General features: G+C 38.1%; 1 protein-coding gene across 2 annotated transcripts in view; it reads right to left on the bottom strand.

Annotated features, from left to right (window-relative positions):
• LOC138835111 (WD repeat-containing protein 37) overlaps positions 1-14,920 on the bottom strand; it is a 49,756-nt gene extending 34,836 nt beyond the window's left edge. Inside the window, exons 1-7 of one of the 2 annotated variants that reach the window (XM_070033775.1) lie at positions 14,750-14,920; positions 10,651-10,747; positions 8,985-9,080; positions 8,580-8,644; positions 4,726-4,861; positions 3,922-3,993; positions 1,759-1,803 (exon numbers count right to left, since the gene is read on the bottom strand). In XM_070033775.1, coding sequence (XP_069889876.1) covers positions 1,759-1,803; positions 3,922-3,993; positions 4,726-4,861; positions 8,580-8,644; positions 8,985-9,080; positions 10,651-10,747; positions 14,750-14,887 — 649 coding nt within the window. In that variant the 5' untranslated portion in view covers positions 14,888-14,920. Of the gene's footprint in view, positions 1-1,758; positions 1,804-3,921; positions 3,994-4,725; positions 4,862-8,579; positions 8,645-8,984; positions 9,081-10,650; positions 10,748-12,502; positions 12,620-14,749 lie in introns of those variants that run through there. The other variant, XM_070033776.1, reaches the window with a different exon arrangement.
• Between the last annotated feature and the right edge of the window lie 438 nt (positions 14,921-15,358).

The raw sequence follows: 15,358 nt of genomic DNA, 5'->3' as shown, positions 1-15,358 counted from the left end.
GGTCCTCAGAAACATCAGGCTGGTAATGTCTCAACCCTCACCAAGCAGTCTGGCTTCCATTTCCTCCCCAGTGCTGCAAAGAAGTTACTATGTGCTGATAACAGTATTATTTCTTATAGTAAAAAAAAAAAAAATTTATTATCCTGACTTGCCAATTTCTTTACAAGTCAAGATTTCTTTTCAATCAACAATTTCATTCTAACGCCTTACTATCTCCATTACTTTAGTTCAAAGTTCCCATAAGTCCTTCTTTTTTTTTTTTTTTGCCTGTCCTGGGGCTTGAACTCAGGGCCTGGGCACTGAGCTTCTTTTGCTCAGGCTAGCACTGAGTAGCTAGCACTACTCCTAGCTTTTTCTGTTTATGTGGTACTGAGGAATCGAACCCACCAGGCCTTCATGCATGCTAGGCAAGCACTCTACCACTAAGCGACATTCCCATTCCCTTAGTTCCATTTTTCCCTGTAATTCATTTTGCTGAGCTTTTTGGGGGGTGGGGTAGGGAATCTGGTTGTGGAGCCTGAACTCTAGGCCTGGGCGCTGTCCCTCAGCTCTTCAGCTCAAGGCTAGCGCTTTACCACTTGAGCCACAGCGCCACTTCTGGCTTTTCTCTGTTTGCTTATGTGGTGCTGAGGAATCGAACCCAGGGCCTCAGGCATGCAAGACAAGCGCTCTACCACTGAGCCACCTTCCCAGACCCTCCCTTCGTTCCATTTTTAAATGTTTCTTAGTTTCACCCATACTTCTTTCTGTTTGCCTCTAGACATATCTGCCAGTGGTCTCCTTGCCTCCTTCTTTTTACCCAATCATACAACAAACTACCAGTGTAGTAAGATTTAAATTCCTGGCTTATTTTCCTCCTCAAACATGTATTAATATATAAATTCTTTATCTTAGTCTAGGCCTATTATCAAATAGTTGTCAGACTAACCTTCCCTCCATATTCCTCTCGCACATAAAAATTCTCTGACCAGACTGAGTGACTACTACATCTCACACATTCAAATTACTTGTGCTTCAGTTCAACTTTAACTGTAGGAAGTACCTGACTATCAAAACTTTTTATAAGTCAAATCCAGGTCATGTCCCACTTCTGCAAATAAACAGCCATGTCCCTTTATCTGTGCTTTGTCTCTGCTACTTTCATGCTACAAGGGGATTGAGTCACTGTGAGACAAAGACCATATGCTTACTAGCTGATCCTCTACAAAAATTCTGCTGGCCTCTGGTTTACCAAAATCCAACATGTACCCTTCAAGATTATCACCACTGTCCCCAAAATACCACATGGCTCAAAGGTGCTCTGGCTATTTTATGGGACAAATCATCAGTACAATAAAAGACTATGCTCCAAAAACACAGGAATGTTTTTTAAACCATGCTATAAATATGACAAACCCTAGCTCTCACATAAAAATGAGACTATTTCTGTATTAGTGTTTTTCTCATTTATTTCAGATGCAGACAAGATTAGGAAACAGCAATAACCATAGGACTTCCACGAACTACAGTGGTACAATGTACTGTGAATCATAGCAATAGCAAAATGTTTTATAAAGACTTCATAAAGAATATGAATTGATTTTAACCTCACAATAAACTGCAACTCAATATACTTGTTTATTCATTTCTCATTTAACTCAAATTATAAAACAAATATCTGAATTTCAAAATAGCTATGGATAACTCTAATGTTGTGATTTTTTTTAAGTTTAATATTAACCAACAATTTTGTTCAGTAAAGAAAAGGAATCAACATACCAGTGAGAGCCAACTGCTCTGAGGGATGAAATTTTATAGAATTTACTGCAAAACAAAAATATCACAAAAAATAGGTTTTAAAAATAACATGGGCATGTTATCAATACTTATTTAGCTACCGCATGCACTATAAGTTAAAAATTAAAGAACCTATGATAGGTCAATACTAAATCCTCCCATTCCTTTGAACTGTGAATAACTATGTAAGCTAGAATCAAGGTACAACAAAAAGTATAAGTCCAAACTGCTAAATTAAAAGACACAGAGAAAAAAAGGAGTATTAATAATCTACCCTACTTACAGATAGAACAATCATTTAGAGCTTAAATTTAACAAGAGGAAAAAGAACAGTATCATAATGATGAATAAAAGCAAACTGCTGTATACAGACAACCTACTGCCTATCCAACTAGCTGTAAGCCCCATCCTGCTCTCCTTCCCAGCTCATACAACCCCAGTTTACTTTACTGGGGGACAAATAAAGATCCTTAAGAATGAATTCCTCAACCTCAGAAAATGAATCAAATTGGCTGGAACCAGTTGTGGTATCTCCTCTCTCCCCATCATTTTCCTTATCCAGATCCAGGAAACAAAATGGGATGCTTGGTGGTCTGCTGAGGAAGCTCTCATTTTCTTACTAGAGAAGCCAAAGGAGAGTCCAGTACTCCTTTTCCTTCCTTCTGTCCTTCCTTCCCTTCCTCCTCCCTATCAGCCTCCTATGAATGCTGATGACCCATCTCAGTGGGAGATCAAAAGTAACAGCATGATTCTAAAAACAAGCATACTGAGGCTAGATGGCAAGTCAAGGGGGCTGTCACATCCTAAAGTAGCTCCCGAGCCCACTTACCCATGTAGAGCCTAATTCAAATGACTCTGGGGAAGCCCAATTCTCACTTCCAAACCTCATAAAGAATACACAGTAGAAATTCTACTGAACTTCAATAACTTGTCTCTTTTAATGAGATTTTATTAGGTATATCATTATAATTAATTTCTTTAAGTAGCTAAATGAAAAAGCCTGGATGAGGCTCTTTTACTAGTAACATTAAAATACAGGTAACTATTTGAAAAGCTGATAAAAACTATTCAAACCTTAAAGTAGGGAATGCAAGTGATATATATATATTGCCAAACATAAATTTTAAAACAATTTTAATTTTTTCCTCATGAGGAAAAGTTAGATCAAAAAGGTAAACAAATGAAAACAAAAAATATCAAACCTTGTTTTATTTTTGAGCAACTATTTTATTTATTTATTTATATTCCAAGCACTGTTAGAATTGCAAGCAATGTAACAGCACCACAGGCAGTCTATGAGAATTAAGACAGACGAGGAAGCAATATGGAGAGAGAGAGAGGATGTTTAATATGAGAAAGTACAAGCTTGTTTATATACCAACAAGGAAGAGCTAATGGCAAGACAGACACAGAAGACACCACGTCCGATAGAATAGCTGAGGAAAGAGGGTGCCAAGAAAGCCTAAGGTGGAAGTCTGGTCTGTAGCTCACTCAGACCTCTGGTCTTGGACAAGACTACTGAGATGGAGCAGGAAGGTGCAACAAGAACAAAGATTCACCCAAGTATGTAACTGTAGAAACCAAAGGTGATCATGACTAAGAGTCCAGCAAAGCTAAAGGGACAATGGTGGCTGGCAGAGAAGGCTGATCAAGTGGTAGGCAGCCTTTGACAGAGACTGAAAAGGAAGACATTCTAGAGAGAACGAGGCTCACAGGATGTTTGGGAGGAAAGTGAAAAGCATGGGTTTGGTTGAAAAAGTAGAGAAAGGCTCCCATAAATATTATTGACTACAGATACAAAAGCAAAATCAGATTGAGTATCCTTTATTGGCTTGAATAAAGTTATCCAAGTTATCATTACAAGTGAATCCTCTATATATTTTGTATGAATAATGGGCATACCGCAGTTATGAAGCTTCCTACACAATATCCAATAAGATGTAGACAAATAATTTATATAATGTTTGGTTAAGCTAAAGGAACATCATTTATCCTGGTCTTGAATATATCTCTCTCTGTTCCCAGATAACCAAAATGGTAAAATCTTTTATCAAGTATAAAACTTTCTATCAATTTAGTTGACTTTATCATAAAAAAAATCAAAATAAACAACTATGACTAGTGTTCATTTAGATAAATTCTCACCTGAACCAACGTGGCCTGTATATTTAACAAGGGATTTCCCAGTCTCTATGCTCCACAGCAAAGCCGTGTGATCTGTAAGACCAAAGAAGTCATAACTTAGCCATCACTGATCTGAGTCTCTTCAAAAAAAGATACTCCAAAAATAAGAAGCGATACTACCATTATTCCTTGCAACTTTGATTTTACTAGTCTATAAAATTCAACTGATCTAAGAAATGTTTCCAAGAATAGCAATGTTGTAACAAAAGGGGTTCAATGTCTTAAGAGTTTACTCTTATGCTGACATGATGATCATGCTTAAAACTTCATTCAGAGGGGGGCTGGGAAGGTGGCTCAGTGGTAGAGTACTTGCCTTGCATGCCTGAGGCCCTGGGTTGGATTCCTCAGCACCACATAAGCAAAAAGGAAAAAAAAAAGCTGGAAGTGGCGCTGTGGTTCAAGTGGTAGAGCGCTAGCCTTGAGCTGAAGAGCTGAGGGACAGCACCCAGGCCCAGAGTTCAGGCCCCACGACCGGACCCAAAAAAAAAAAAACTTCATTCAGAGGTCATTTTATCACAGCTCCATCATTCCATTGAAGTTTCGAAGCTTTCCAGAACACCTTCTGATACTGAATTTCATATAGCAGGACCATGGGCCTGGGGACAGGCAGGTACTCCCACACCAAGGCAAATATGTTAGTTCTAATGACTCCATGTCACACATGCTACAGGAACCACGCTGCTACTGTCCACTCCAATCACTTCAATCAGCTGTCATCCCAGCAACTCCCTGTCTCAATAGCCAGCTGGATCCAGCCTGACTCACCGGCTGATGCAGTCCCCAGCACCACTGGCTGTGTCCTGGCAACACTGACATCCCAGATGCCATCCCTGTGGCCAATGTATTCCTTCACAAGCTGGCAGACGGCCCTGGATGTGGTGGTCTTAAAGCTGGACACAATCTAAAATCAAAGAAAGATATACCTTTTCAAGTATTTACCTAAGTGAATTTTTCTAAGAAGGGTAAAACAGCAAAAGACTGTCTTGAAAAATGCCTATCATTTAAATACATAATCACTGAAAACACTAAAAGAATATAACACGAGCATGAACAGGATGGAAACACTTGGCACAACATTGCTAAGTTCTTTTAGCTCAGTACTGGAAAAGAAAGTCTTTCCAGGGGCTTCAGAAGGATGTCCCCAGTTCGGTTTGACAAGAGCCAAGGAAATGTCTTTACTACAAAGGAGGATGTAGGCAGGCATTTCAGGTCATTCTTCCCCAAATCCAACTTATCAAAATGTTCAATTCCTTTCAAAAAAAAAAACGTAGCTAGTCGTCAGAGATAAAGAAGGAAGTAATACTTAAAAGCATTAACTCTAACTACTGTGTGTGCTGAGAAACTTTCCTTTCCTTTTCTTCTCATTTTCATGTTTACACCAAATACGTATCATCTGGAAGAAAACAGCTCGTGCTGGGAGAAGATTCAAAAGAACACACTTGTAACAGATAAGAGGGTTTGTTCAAGATTGTTTATTGAGCACTTGCTCAGAGTCACGCACTGTGCTAGATGGAGGAGACGGTGGAGAAGAGCTGAGCGACACACAGGCTCCTTGCCTTTGGAAGCTCACAGTCTAATGGGAAACAGACATGAGAACAATACAGACAGCAAGATACATAGTGAGGTACTGTCTCATAGAATGACATATACAGTAAACAATACTCATTTTCTTATAAGAAAATATATATATATAAAGTGAGTGAGGAAAAAACTATAAACACAAAATAGATAATTAGGAATAATGAAACCATAAAATTCAAGTGAAAACAAACATTGGTGGTATAATACAACATGTCTGAAACACTGATTCAGCAAAGCCCTAAAAAAATGTAGGTGAATTACATAAACATAAACATGCACAATTCACAGTTACACAAATTAAATCGTGCATTCAAATTATCTCCCAATACAGTGAAAGATGAGTACAAAAGCTTGACGAAGAGAACATTTTTACAGTACTATGTTCCATATGCCTTGTTTAAATTCAATAGAAAACATAAAAGGACTTTTCCACTTCAAACTCATCATTTCTATCTTCTTTACTTTCTCATTTATCCAACTTATTCGACCCAGAAATATTGTCCCTCCACAATATGACAAACATGCTTACAGAAAATGCCATTCAGATCACAAATGGTATTACACTGTAGTAGGGAACGAAGTTATAGACCAGATAAAACTCTTTCCATAGTAAGCTATAGTTTCATTTTCCAAGTCTCTCTCCATTGCTAATAGTAAATATCATTATTACTAGAAACCACATTTCTCACCTACCCCTTTCATAAAGTAAGAATGGCAGGACTAGTACGTAGTTATAATTATGAATACTGATATACATTATCTCTAATGTGCTAATTCAGAAATGCCCACTATACTTTATGTGTATCTGTAACTAGGTTTTTGTTCCTAATGCATATTGACTTAGTCACAATTATAAGAAATGTTCAGGAAAAAAAGCAGCAGAATGAAGAACTAAGTGTCTAACTCACTATATGATCTATAGCACTTCCAAAAAATCATGAAGGGCTTTTACCATGATAAAAGACATTTTAATAAAATACATACAAACATCTTCACACATTTTTTTTTTTTTTTGGTCAGTCATGGGCCTGAACTCTGGGCCTGGGCACTGTCCCTCAGCTCTTCAGCTCAAGACTAGCACTCCACCCACCACTTGAGCCACAGCGCCACTTCTGGCTTTTTCTACTTATGTGGTGCTGAAGAATTGAACCCAGGGCCTCGTGCATGCAAGGCAAGCACTTTACCACTGAGCCACCTTCCCAGCCCCTCTTCACACATTTCTTAAAGGCAGTTTACATGTTAGATGGTCTTGCTCCCTCACATGGTGTCATCACTGAACATGGAAAGGGTTAGTGAACACCCTTTTGTGTTCCCACACTCTCAACAAACATGCCAGTGCCTTTCATGGCTGAATCAGGAGAGGAACTAATAAATCTAGACTGTAGAGAGGAACTAATAAATCTAGACTGTGCCTATTACATGCAAGTTAAGCTTAATACTCAGAAGCCATGCTGCTAAGTATAAATTTGTATATATTGTTATTATATACTTGTATATATTGTTACTTCTTCAATTTTCAGATGTCTTGGTTTTCATTATTATTTTTAGGATGATTAAACATGATGTGCAAAATGATACAAAGATGATTAGTAATATGTCTCTTTTTTTGTGTGTTAGTCTTGGAGGTTGAACTCAAGGCCTAGGTGCTGTCTCTGAGCTTCCTTTTGCTCAAGACTAGTGCCCTACCACTTGAGCCACAGTTCTGCTTCTGGCATTTTGGGGTAGTTTAGTAAGGTTAGAGTCTCAGACTTTTCCTGCTGGGGCTGGCTTCAAACTGCAATCCTCAGATCTCAGAAGCTAGAATTAGAAGCATGAGCAACCACCACGTGGCATACATGTTTCTTATAAATAAACTTTGAATCCTAAATTGGCTAGGACCCTAAATAGTTCTAATGTAACTTTAGGTCAAAATACTAATGTACATATCCTCAACTTTGTCCAAATCTTATTTTTTATTGCTTATTGTAAAGGACATTTTATAGAATTATTTCTTTCTCTACTTCAGAAAAAGTCAGAAGAAAGCTTTGAAATTCTAAGACCACACATAGTACATGTACAATGCACCAGAATAAGCAATATAATTTGAATATAGCAAGAAAATAAGGAAGCATGTAACTTCACATCTCACTTTGAAAAAAATGCTGTTATTAAAACTTTCAAAACTATGTGAACTGGATACTACAGGATAAAAAAATACATTATCACCTTGCATTCCACATGTTATCAGAGCAAACAAAATGAAGGCAATATTTTCTTCTAAATGACAATGGTCAATAACCTTCAAATAAGGAGAAATGGCAGAAAGACAATTTGCCCTATTAACTATAACTGTCATGCTAAATAACTGCACCTTCAAGAGAACAAACCAGAAAGAGAAAAAGCTAACGAAAACTATTAATGCACTCATAGTAGAGAACTGAAAATATTAACTTTCCAATCGTTTTAGTCAAAGGACAATTTTGAAGATTATAATTTATATTTTACTTACTTGAAATATTCTAAAGTACAGGTGCATACAACATAACCTCAAAATATTGTTTATCATGTAATGCTTTCTCAAATTATTACATCCTTGTTACTTTAAGATGGTCCACAAAAGATACTTCAAAATTAAAATTCCCCACCTTAAAGACATATATTCCTCACCCATAGAAAAATCAGTTAAGACAACTAAAGTGTAATTTCTACATAATTTACATTCCTTATTCTTATCTATTAGCCTTCTCCAAATTCAGAAATAATCAAAGCTGATTAGCAATGGCAAATATATTTTTTCTCACATATTATTTCTCTAAAGACAATATACTAATACATATTATTGATCATAGTTGATATTAGGTCAAGGTAGAATCTTAAGTATACATATATTATAGTTACTTAACATAAAATATTCTTTTTTAAAAGTTAAACTTCCCTAGAAACCAGACATTTTTTCTTTTTCTACTGCATGTATCTAATTGGAAAACATGCAATTTAAAGTATACATCTGCACACGTTAAACACCACATGACTGGTTCCAGAGCCAGCGCCCTGCATACCTTGCTAGTAGAAGCCTTGTAAGTAGTCTTTAGTTTCTGAGAAAGCTGACTGGTGCTGTGACTGGCTGTAAAGACAAAGAATCAATAATCAAATACCATCCAACTACAGAACCACAGCATCACAAAGTGCACCTTTGTCTTACATAGAGCAAGAACAAAACCCAGAAGGGATTGTTTGCCATCCTAAGATGAAGACAAGGACTCAAGCTCCCTGGCTCCCGTTTCAACTAGACCCACATCTGAATTATGTGCTTTGCTGATTGCCAAAAGCCAAGGAAGTTAATGTCCCTCATTAAATTTCAAACGTCCTCAATAAATAATCTGCAGAAAGCACCCTCACCAGCATTCTCGATACCTCAGTAAATAAATAACCTGCAGGAAGCACCCTCACAAGTATTCACATACCTTTTGTTTTGAGCTGGCCCTTACTCAGTTCTGCTCCATCAATTGCTTGTCCTTCAGCAGCTAAGCGTTCATTAAGAGTATCAATTTCTCTACGCACTGAGAATTTAAAAAGAATTTTCAAAAATGTAAAATGATTTTGTATTTAGACATTCTCACCACTTGCAAAAGACTTACACATAAAAATACCATCAAAAGGAAAACATAAGAAATATTCTGAAGCCGGGCGCTGGTGGCTCACGCCTGTAATCCTAGCAATTCAGGAGGCTGAGATCTGAGGATCGCGGTTCAAAGCCAGCCCGGGCAGGAAAGACCGTGAGACTCCTATCTCCAATAAACCACCAGAAAACGGGAAGTGGCGCTGTAGCTCAAGTGGTAGAGCGCTCGCCTTGAGCTGAAGAGCTGAGGGACAGCGCCCAGGCCCAGAGTTCAAGCCCCACAACCGACAAAAAAAAAAAAAAAAGAAATATTCTGAAAAGCAAGACCACAATTTATAGTTTCCAAAAACTCAAGCCATCATTCCAGACCCCATTCCAAAAACAAAAGCTCGCATGCAATGGCTACCCTGTGACAATGTAAAGTGAGAGGACAACTCCTCAGTATAGTTCTGCAAGTTTCCCCTGTGTTGATATTGTACACTTAAAAACAGTCTCAAATCCAGTGTACTATTTAGAATCCCCTGAAGGATAATGCAAGTGAAGGGGAAAAAATAGCATGATAAAAACTCTATAAGCAGTAAATAAAAATAAAAAAAGACAAGAATTGGAGCAGTAGAGGGGATAAAAGACATGATCGTTTTCTAGCATCTTACTGAAAAGCATTAATACATACTTAGCCAAAGGTAGGCAAATCTAAAACTGGTCGCCAATTATCTACAGAAATAATCACAAGAGCCAAAAGCAAAAAATGCAAGAAATGTCTTCCTTTGAAGAGCGTAATGGGAATTAAAGGATGGTGGTAGGTACATTTCTTTTCATACTGTTTCAATAGTTTTTTAAGCATATGCAGGCATGACTTCCAAAATACAAAACAAAAAATTACAGCCAAACTAACTCAAAAATTTTTGTTTTCAATAAGTCAGACAATGCTTACCCTTAGGAACTTTGATGATAGATTATAAAGGAAAACAAGAATCAAAGTTTTCCCAGTTTATAGTATACTTAGTGAAGGAAAAATAAAATATGTTCAGGTTTTAAATCATAACATGATATGTAGGTACCATAGGCAGAATAGCCCTCTCAAAGATTCTTGGGCCCAGAATTACCTCACAATATACTAGGAGTTCCTTAAGTGGAGAGCATGCCCTGAACTTTGGGAGGGGGAGCAGGAGAGGGTGTCCGTCAATCTGTATTCTTTTAAGTGGAGGAGAAAACAGAAGGATTGGTAAAGAGGTAACCAGAGAAACCATCACAAGCAACTGGATGCCATCAAAGGATAAACAAGCAGGAGATGCTGACCCTATAACCCCCACAGCTCTGTCAATACCCCAACTGCGTCTAGTGAGAATTATGCCAGGCCTACAGAACTATATGATTCGAATTTGGGTTATTCTAAGCCACTGAGTTTGTCACAGGAGAGTAGCAATTTAATAGAGTCATAAATGCATAACTGTAGTTTTTACTAAGATTTCTATAGAGAGGTAAAAATCATTTTAAGAGTAGATACTCACATTCCAAATTTTCAATATAAAGATTTTCAAATTCTCTCTCTATTTGACCAAACAATTCCAGAAGTGTACTGCGAACTGAGGAGGGCAGTTTAGAATCCTGTAAAAGAGTAAGATTTTGTTTAAAATGAGTAAGAAGCCGGGCGCTGGTGGCTCACGCCTGTAATCCTAGCTACTCAGGAGGCTGAGATCTGAGGATCGCGGCTCAAAGCCAGCCCAGGCACGAAAGACCGTGAGACTCCTATCTCCAATAAACCACCAGAAAACCGGAAGTGGCGCTGTAGCTCAAGTGGTAGAGCGCTCGCCTTGAGCTGAAGAGCTGAGGGACAACGCCCAGGCCCAGAGTTCAAGCCCCACGACCGACAAAAAAAAAAAAAAAAAAGAGTAAGAAATTTCATTACCAGATACCAATAAACTTTTTTCAAAGTGAATTACCTTTTACCTTAATCTCTCATACCATCCTAATTTATATTTGCCACATATAAAATGCTTTTAAGAGGAGCAACACAGGAAACATCACCATTTTTACTCCACGAATGAAAACAATCTTGTGTCAGGAAAGACTAGATTCAGAAGAAAGGAAGAGAGGAAGGGAGCTAGAAACCATGAAAGAGCTTGATAGGAGATGATGGGAAGCAGAAAACCACAGAGAAATTATCCCAGCAGGAAAAAAGCAGTAAGAAACAGCCGTGGGCTCTCCTGACAGAAATAGGAAATGGTTTTAGTTTTTTTGTGTGTTTTTTTTTGGGGGGGGGTCCGGTAGTGGGGCCTGAACTCTGGGCCTGGGCTCTGTCCCTCAGCTCTTCAGCTCAAGGCTAGCACTCTACCACTTGAGTCACAGCGCCACTTCCGGCTTTTTTCTTTTTGCTTATGTGGTACTGAGGAATCGAACCCAGGGCCTCAGGCATGCAAGGCAAGCTCTCTACCACTGAACCACCTTCCCAGCCCCAGAAGTAGGAAATGGAAGACTACTATATAAACTCCAATCAGAGGTCCTGCCAACAACAGCTGCAGGAAAAGCCAACTACTCGGGAACGGCCCAGGCCCTGAGTTCAAGCCCCAGATCAGCACCAAAAAAAAAAAAAAAAAAAACTAATCATGAGTATAGAAAAAGACATACAAACTAAAGGTACTGAGAATCTACTCAATAAAATAATAGTAGAAAATTTCCTCAACTTCATGAAGAGAGTCTTCCATATAAAGAAGGCTCACACAAAGGAGGAGGCTACAATGCTTGATAAGAAGTGTACTCATTATCTTGCCCATGTAATTGTAACCCCTCTGTACAGTATTTTCACAATAAAAAAATAAATAAGTAAAATTTGTAAAGAAAGAAAGAAAGAAAGAAAGGCTTACAGAACACCAACTCGGCAAGAATAGAAAAGCAACACCCCTAGATATCTTATAGTAGAAACACTGAATACAGACTAAAGCTACAAAAAAGATAGACTTTTAAGTGTAAGAAGCATCTGTTGTAGTGGTAGACTAGGTAGGAGTCATCAATTTCTTTAGCTTTTATTTTCTCCCTCTATTATGAAGGATTAGCCTCACTGAGTACACTGGTCTAGGCTAGCAATCGTTCTCTTTCACACTAGAATTGCATTCTTCCATGCCTTTCTGGTATATAGTTAGACTCAGCAGTCTTCTGTGATCATGGGTCATTGCCCTGCACCAACCACCACTTTCTAAACTACATCATATTAATGAATCTAACATGAAAATATTAAACTTGACATCATGTCACGCAAGCTAATCTTCACCTTTTTTGGTAGATTTTCCAGCAACTGAAAGTGATTCCTGTATTTCAAATCTACTAGCAAGTCCTCCATTCTCACATCATTCCACTCATACCTACCATGCCAATACGTGCACTGAACACTCACTGCTCTTTCCTCCTGCTGCTGAGAAAGGCAAAGCACCTCACACTGGCTGCTCACAGAACATGCTGGCTGGTCCCACTCCAAATAACCATACTCACTGAAAAAGTGCCATCAAAGAAATATAGGAGACACAAAGGACCATTACAGTAATGCCCAAGGCTAGGCTGTTCAGCCTAGAAGATTCTGAATTTCATTCTAGGGGTGACTGTGTGTCATCCTGTGTGACATCACAATGCAGGACCAGTTCACACAGGCCAGGAGAAGAACAAGCTAACCTCATATGGAAGACAACCCCAGCAAAAGAGGTGCCAAGTGTAAGTAAATCAAAAACCTAGAAACCATCTCTGGCTGTTCACTGCATTGTCCAATACAATATCTGGCAGTAACATAGGACTTTAAATTTCAATGTAAAATAATTCTTTTTTTTTTTTTTGGTCAGTTGTGGGACCTGAACTCTGGGCCTGGGCGCTGTCCCTCAGCTCTTCAGCTCAAGGCAAGTGCTCTACCACTTGATCCACAGCACCACTTCCGGCTTTTGCTGCTTATGTGGTGCTGAGGAATCGAACCCAGAGCCTCATGCATGCAAGACAAGCACTCTACCACTGAGCCACCTTCCCAGACCCAAATAATACTTTTTTTTTTTAATTTAAATCCAGGTTCTAAGCTACAGGGCCACCTCTCAAGTGCTCAACAGTCACGTTACCTTGTGGTGACGTGTATCTCACAGCACACCAGAAAAGTTCCATTGCATTACTCAAAAGACTAAAATCTGTGTCTCCCAAAATCCATACGTGCAACTCCAACCCCTCAGAATGTTACTTTGGGTAGAGTTTTACTGAGGTATTAAAGTAAAAGGCAGTGCTATTGGGACACCCTAATCTACTATGATTAGTATCCTTACAAGAAGAGACTAACCGTACAGAGGAAAGACAAAGGACAAAAGCCAAGGGGGAGGCCTCAGAAGAAACCCAACACTTTGAATACCTTAATTTCTGTGGGCTTTAACAATGGAGATTTCCTTTCTCATAGTTCTGAGCACTTTAAGAGAGCACTTTTATTTCCAATGTTAAAGGAAAATGTAATCATTTTTAATAGAAAATAGAATGGGGCACAGTTGAGTATCTTTATATCCAAATTCTGCACCTGAGCAAAATGGGGATAGAAGCACTGCTCATGTGATAAAAGAATTGCCTAGAAGGAATGTGTGCATATTATATACATAATATATGTATATAATACATATGCTTATGTAAGCATATATATAGACTATCTTAATATAACAGTTTTGTTTAGGCTTCACATTAATATTCTTCAAAAATTCTAACATTTCAACATCTTTAAAGTTTTAACAAAAAAAGGATAATATTCCTACTAAAGCAGCAACAAAAAGCTAAGTAGTTACTAAAACATTGGGTTGTGAAACTCAGAGAACAGAAAAAAATTAATTAAAACTGTACAATGTTTGCTTGAGTCTATTAGGTAGAAAACACAAAAACCATGCTACCAATTAACTTGTACAAACAACAAATCCATACTGACACACATCTTTTTCAGTATTATGAATGCTAACCCAGAAATCTAATTAAGACTATGTATATTATCAAGTTGATTATAATTTTAATGCATGTATTAAGATAAAAGGTTGCGGAAGTGGCGCTGTAGCTCAAGTGGTAGAGCGCTCGCCTTGAGCTGAAGAGCTGAGGGACAGCGCCCAGGCCCAGAGTTCAAGCCCCACGACCGACACACACACACAAAAAAAAAGTCACAAAAAAAAAACCCAGAAAATAAGATAAAAGGTTGGGGGCTGGAAGTGTAGCTCTTGGTATACAGTACTAGTTCAGGTACCAAGTTCAAGTCCTGGTGTTAGACTAAAAAAAAAAGATAAAAGGTTGATAACCCAAAATTTTCTCCTATTTGCAAATGTAATAGTATTTGGCTATTTTACTTTTTTCTTTTTTGAGTCAATACTGGGGTTTGAATTCAGGGCCTACTGCTCTTACTTACCACTTGAGTCACATCTCTACTTTCAGCTTTTTGCTGACTAACTAAAGACAAATGTCTCCCACACTTTCCTGCCCAGGCTGACTTCAAACTGTAATCTTCAGATCTCAGCCTCCTGATTTGCTGGGATCACATGAGTGAGCACCTGGCTTGGCTACTTTGATAACATTACAAACACAATCTCCATCCTGAATGTGAGGTGCTGATCAATATGAACTCACTTGTCCTTCTAACATGTCTCTTGGGAGTCCAGTTCTTTCTTGTTCTGAGCTGTTGGTTCTCCGTATAGAAAGACTGTGAGATTTGCGTTTCTGCTTTGCTTGTCGAGCAGTTGAACAACTTCCGCTTTCTGTGGGCATTACTTCTCCAAGTAGTGTCCTGGCCTCTCCTGCAACAAGCTAAACAGCAGGAAAACAAGTACTTTACTTCCCATAGAGTAAAACAACGACAGGTGTTTCTTTTCATTACAAGCTTCCTATAATTAGCTAGCATTTACTATATAATTTAAACACTGCCTTTATTAGCGGTAGTTTTTAAATCAAACTTCATCAAAAAAATTAAATAAAAAATTAAAAAAATCAAATAGCAAAGGGCTTTTGATCAAAAAAAAAAACTGTCCCCTACCTCAGCCTCCCCCAGGCTCTGTCTACTCCCCAGAGGTAACCAATTTTAATTGCACATTCTACAGTAAATTCTATAATGAAACAGCAGAAAAGGTATATGTGTAAATTTTTAATTTTCCAAAATTTTTAAAGTAAAATTATGTGAATTTATTTTTAATGATTTATTTAACCCAACATGTCTAAAGTATTTTAGTCAATATGAAAAAT

The sequence above is a fragment of the Dipodomys merriami genome, unplaced genomic scaffold (genome assembly GCF_024711535.1).
Source record: "Dipodomys merriami isolate MVZ:Mamm:240054 unplaced genomic scaffold, mDipMer1.0.p SCAF_2286, whole genome shotgun sequence".
Classification (NCBI taxonomy): Eukaryota; Metazoa; Chordata; class Mammalia; order Rodentia; family Heteromyidae; genus Dipodomys; species Dipodomys merriami.
Note: the sequence above shows the minus strand (reverse complement) of the source record. Positions and strands in the feature narration are given on the sequence as shown.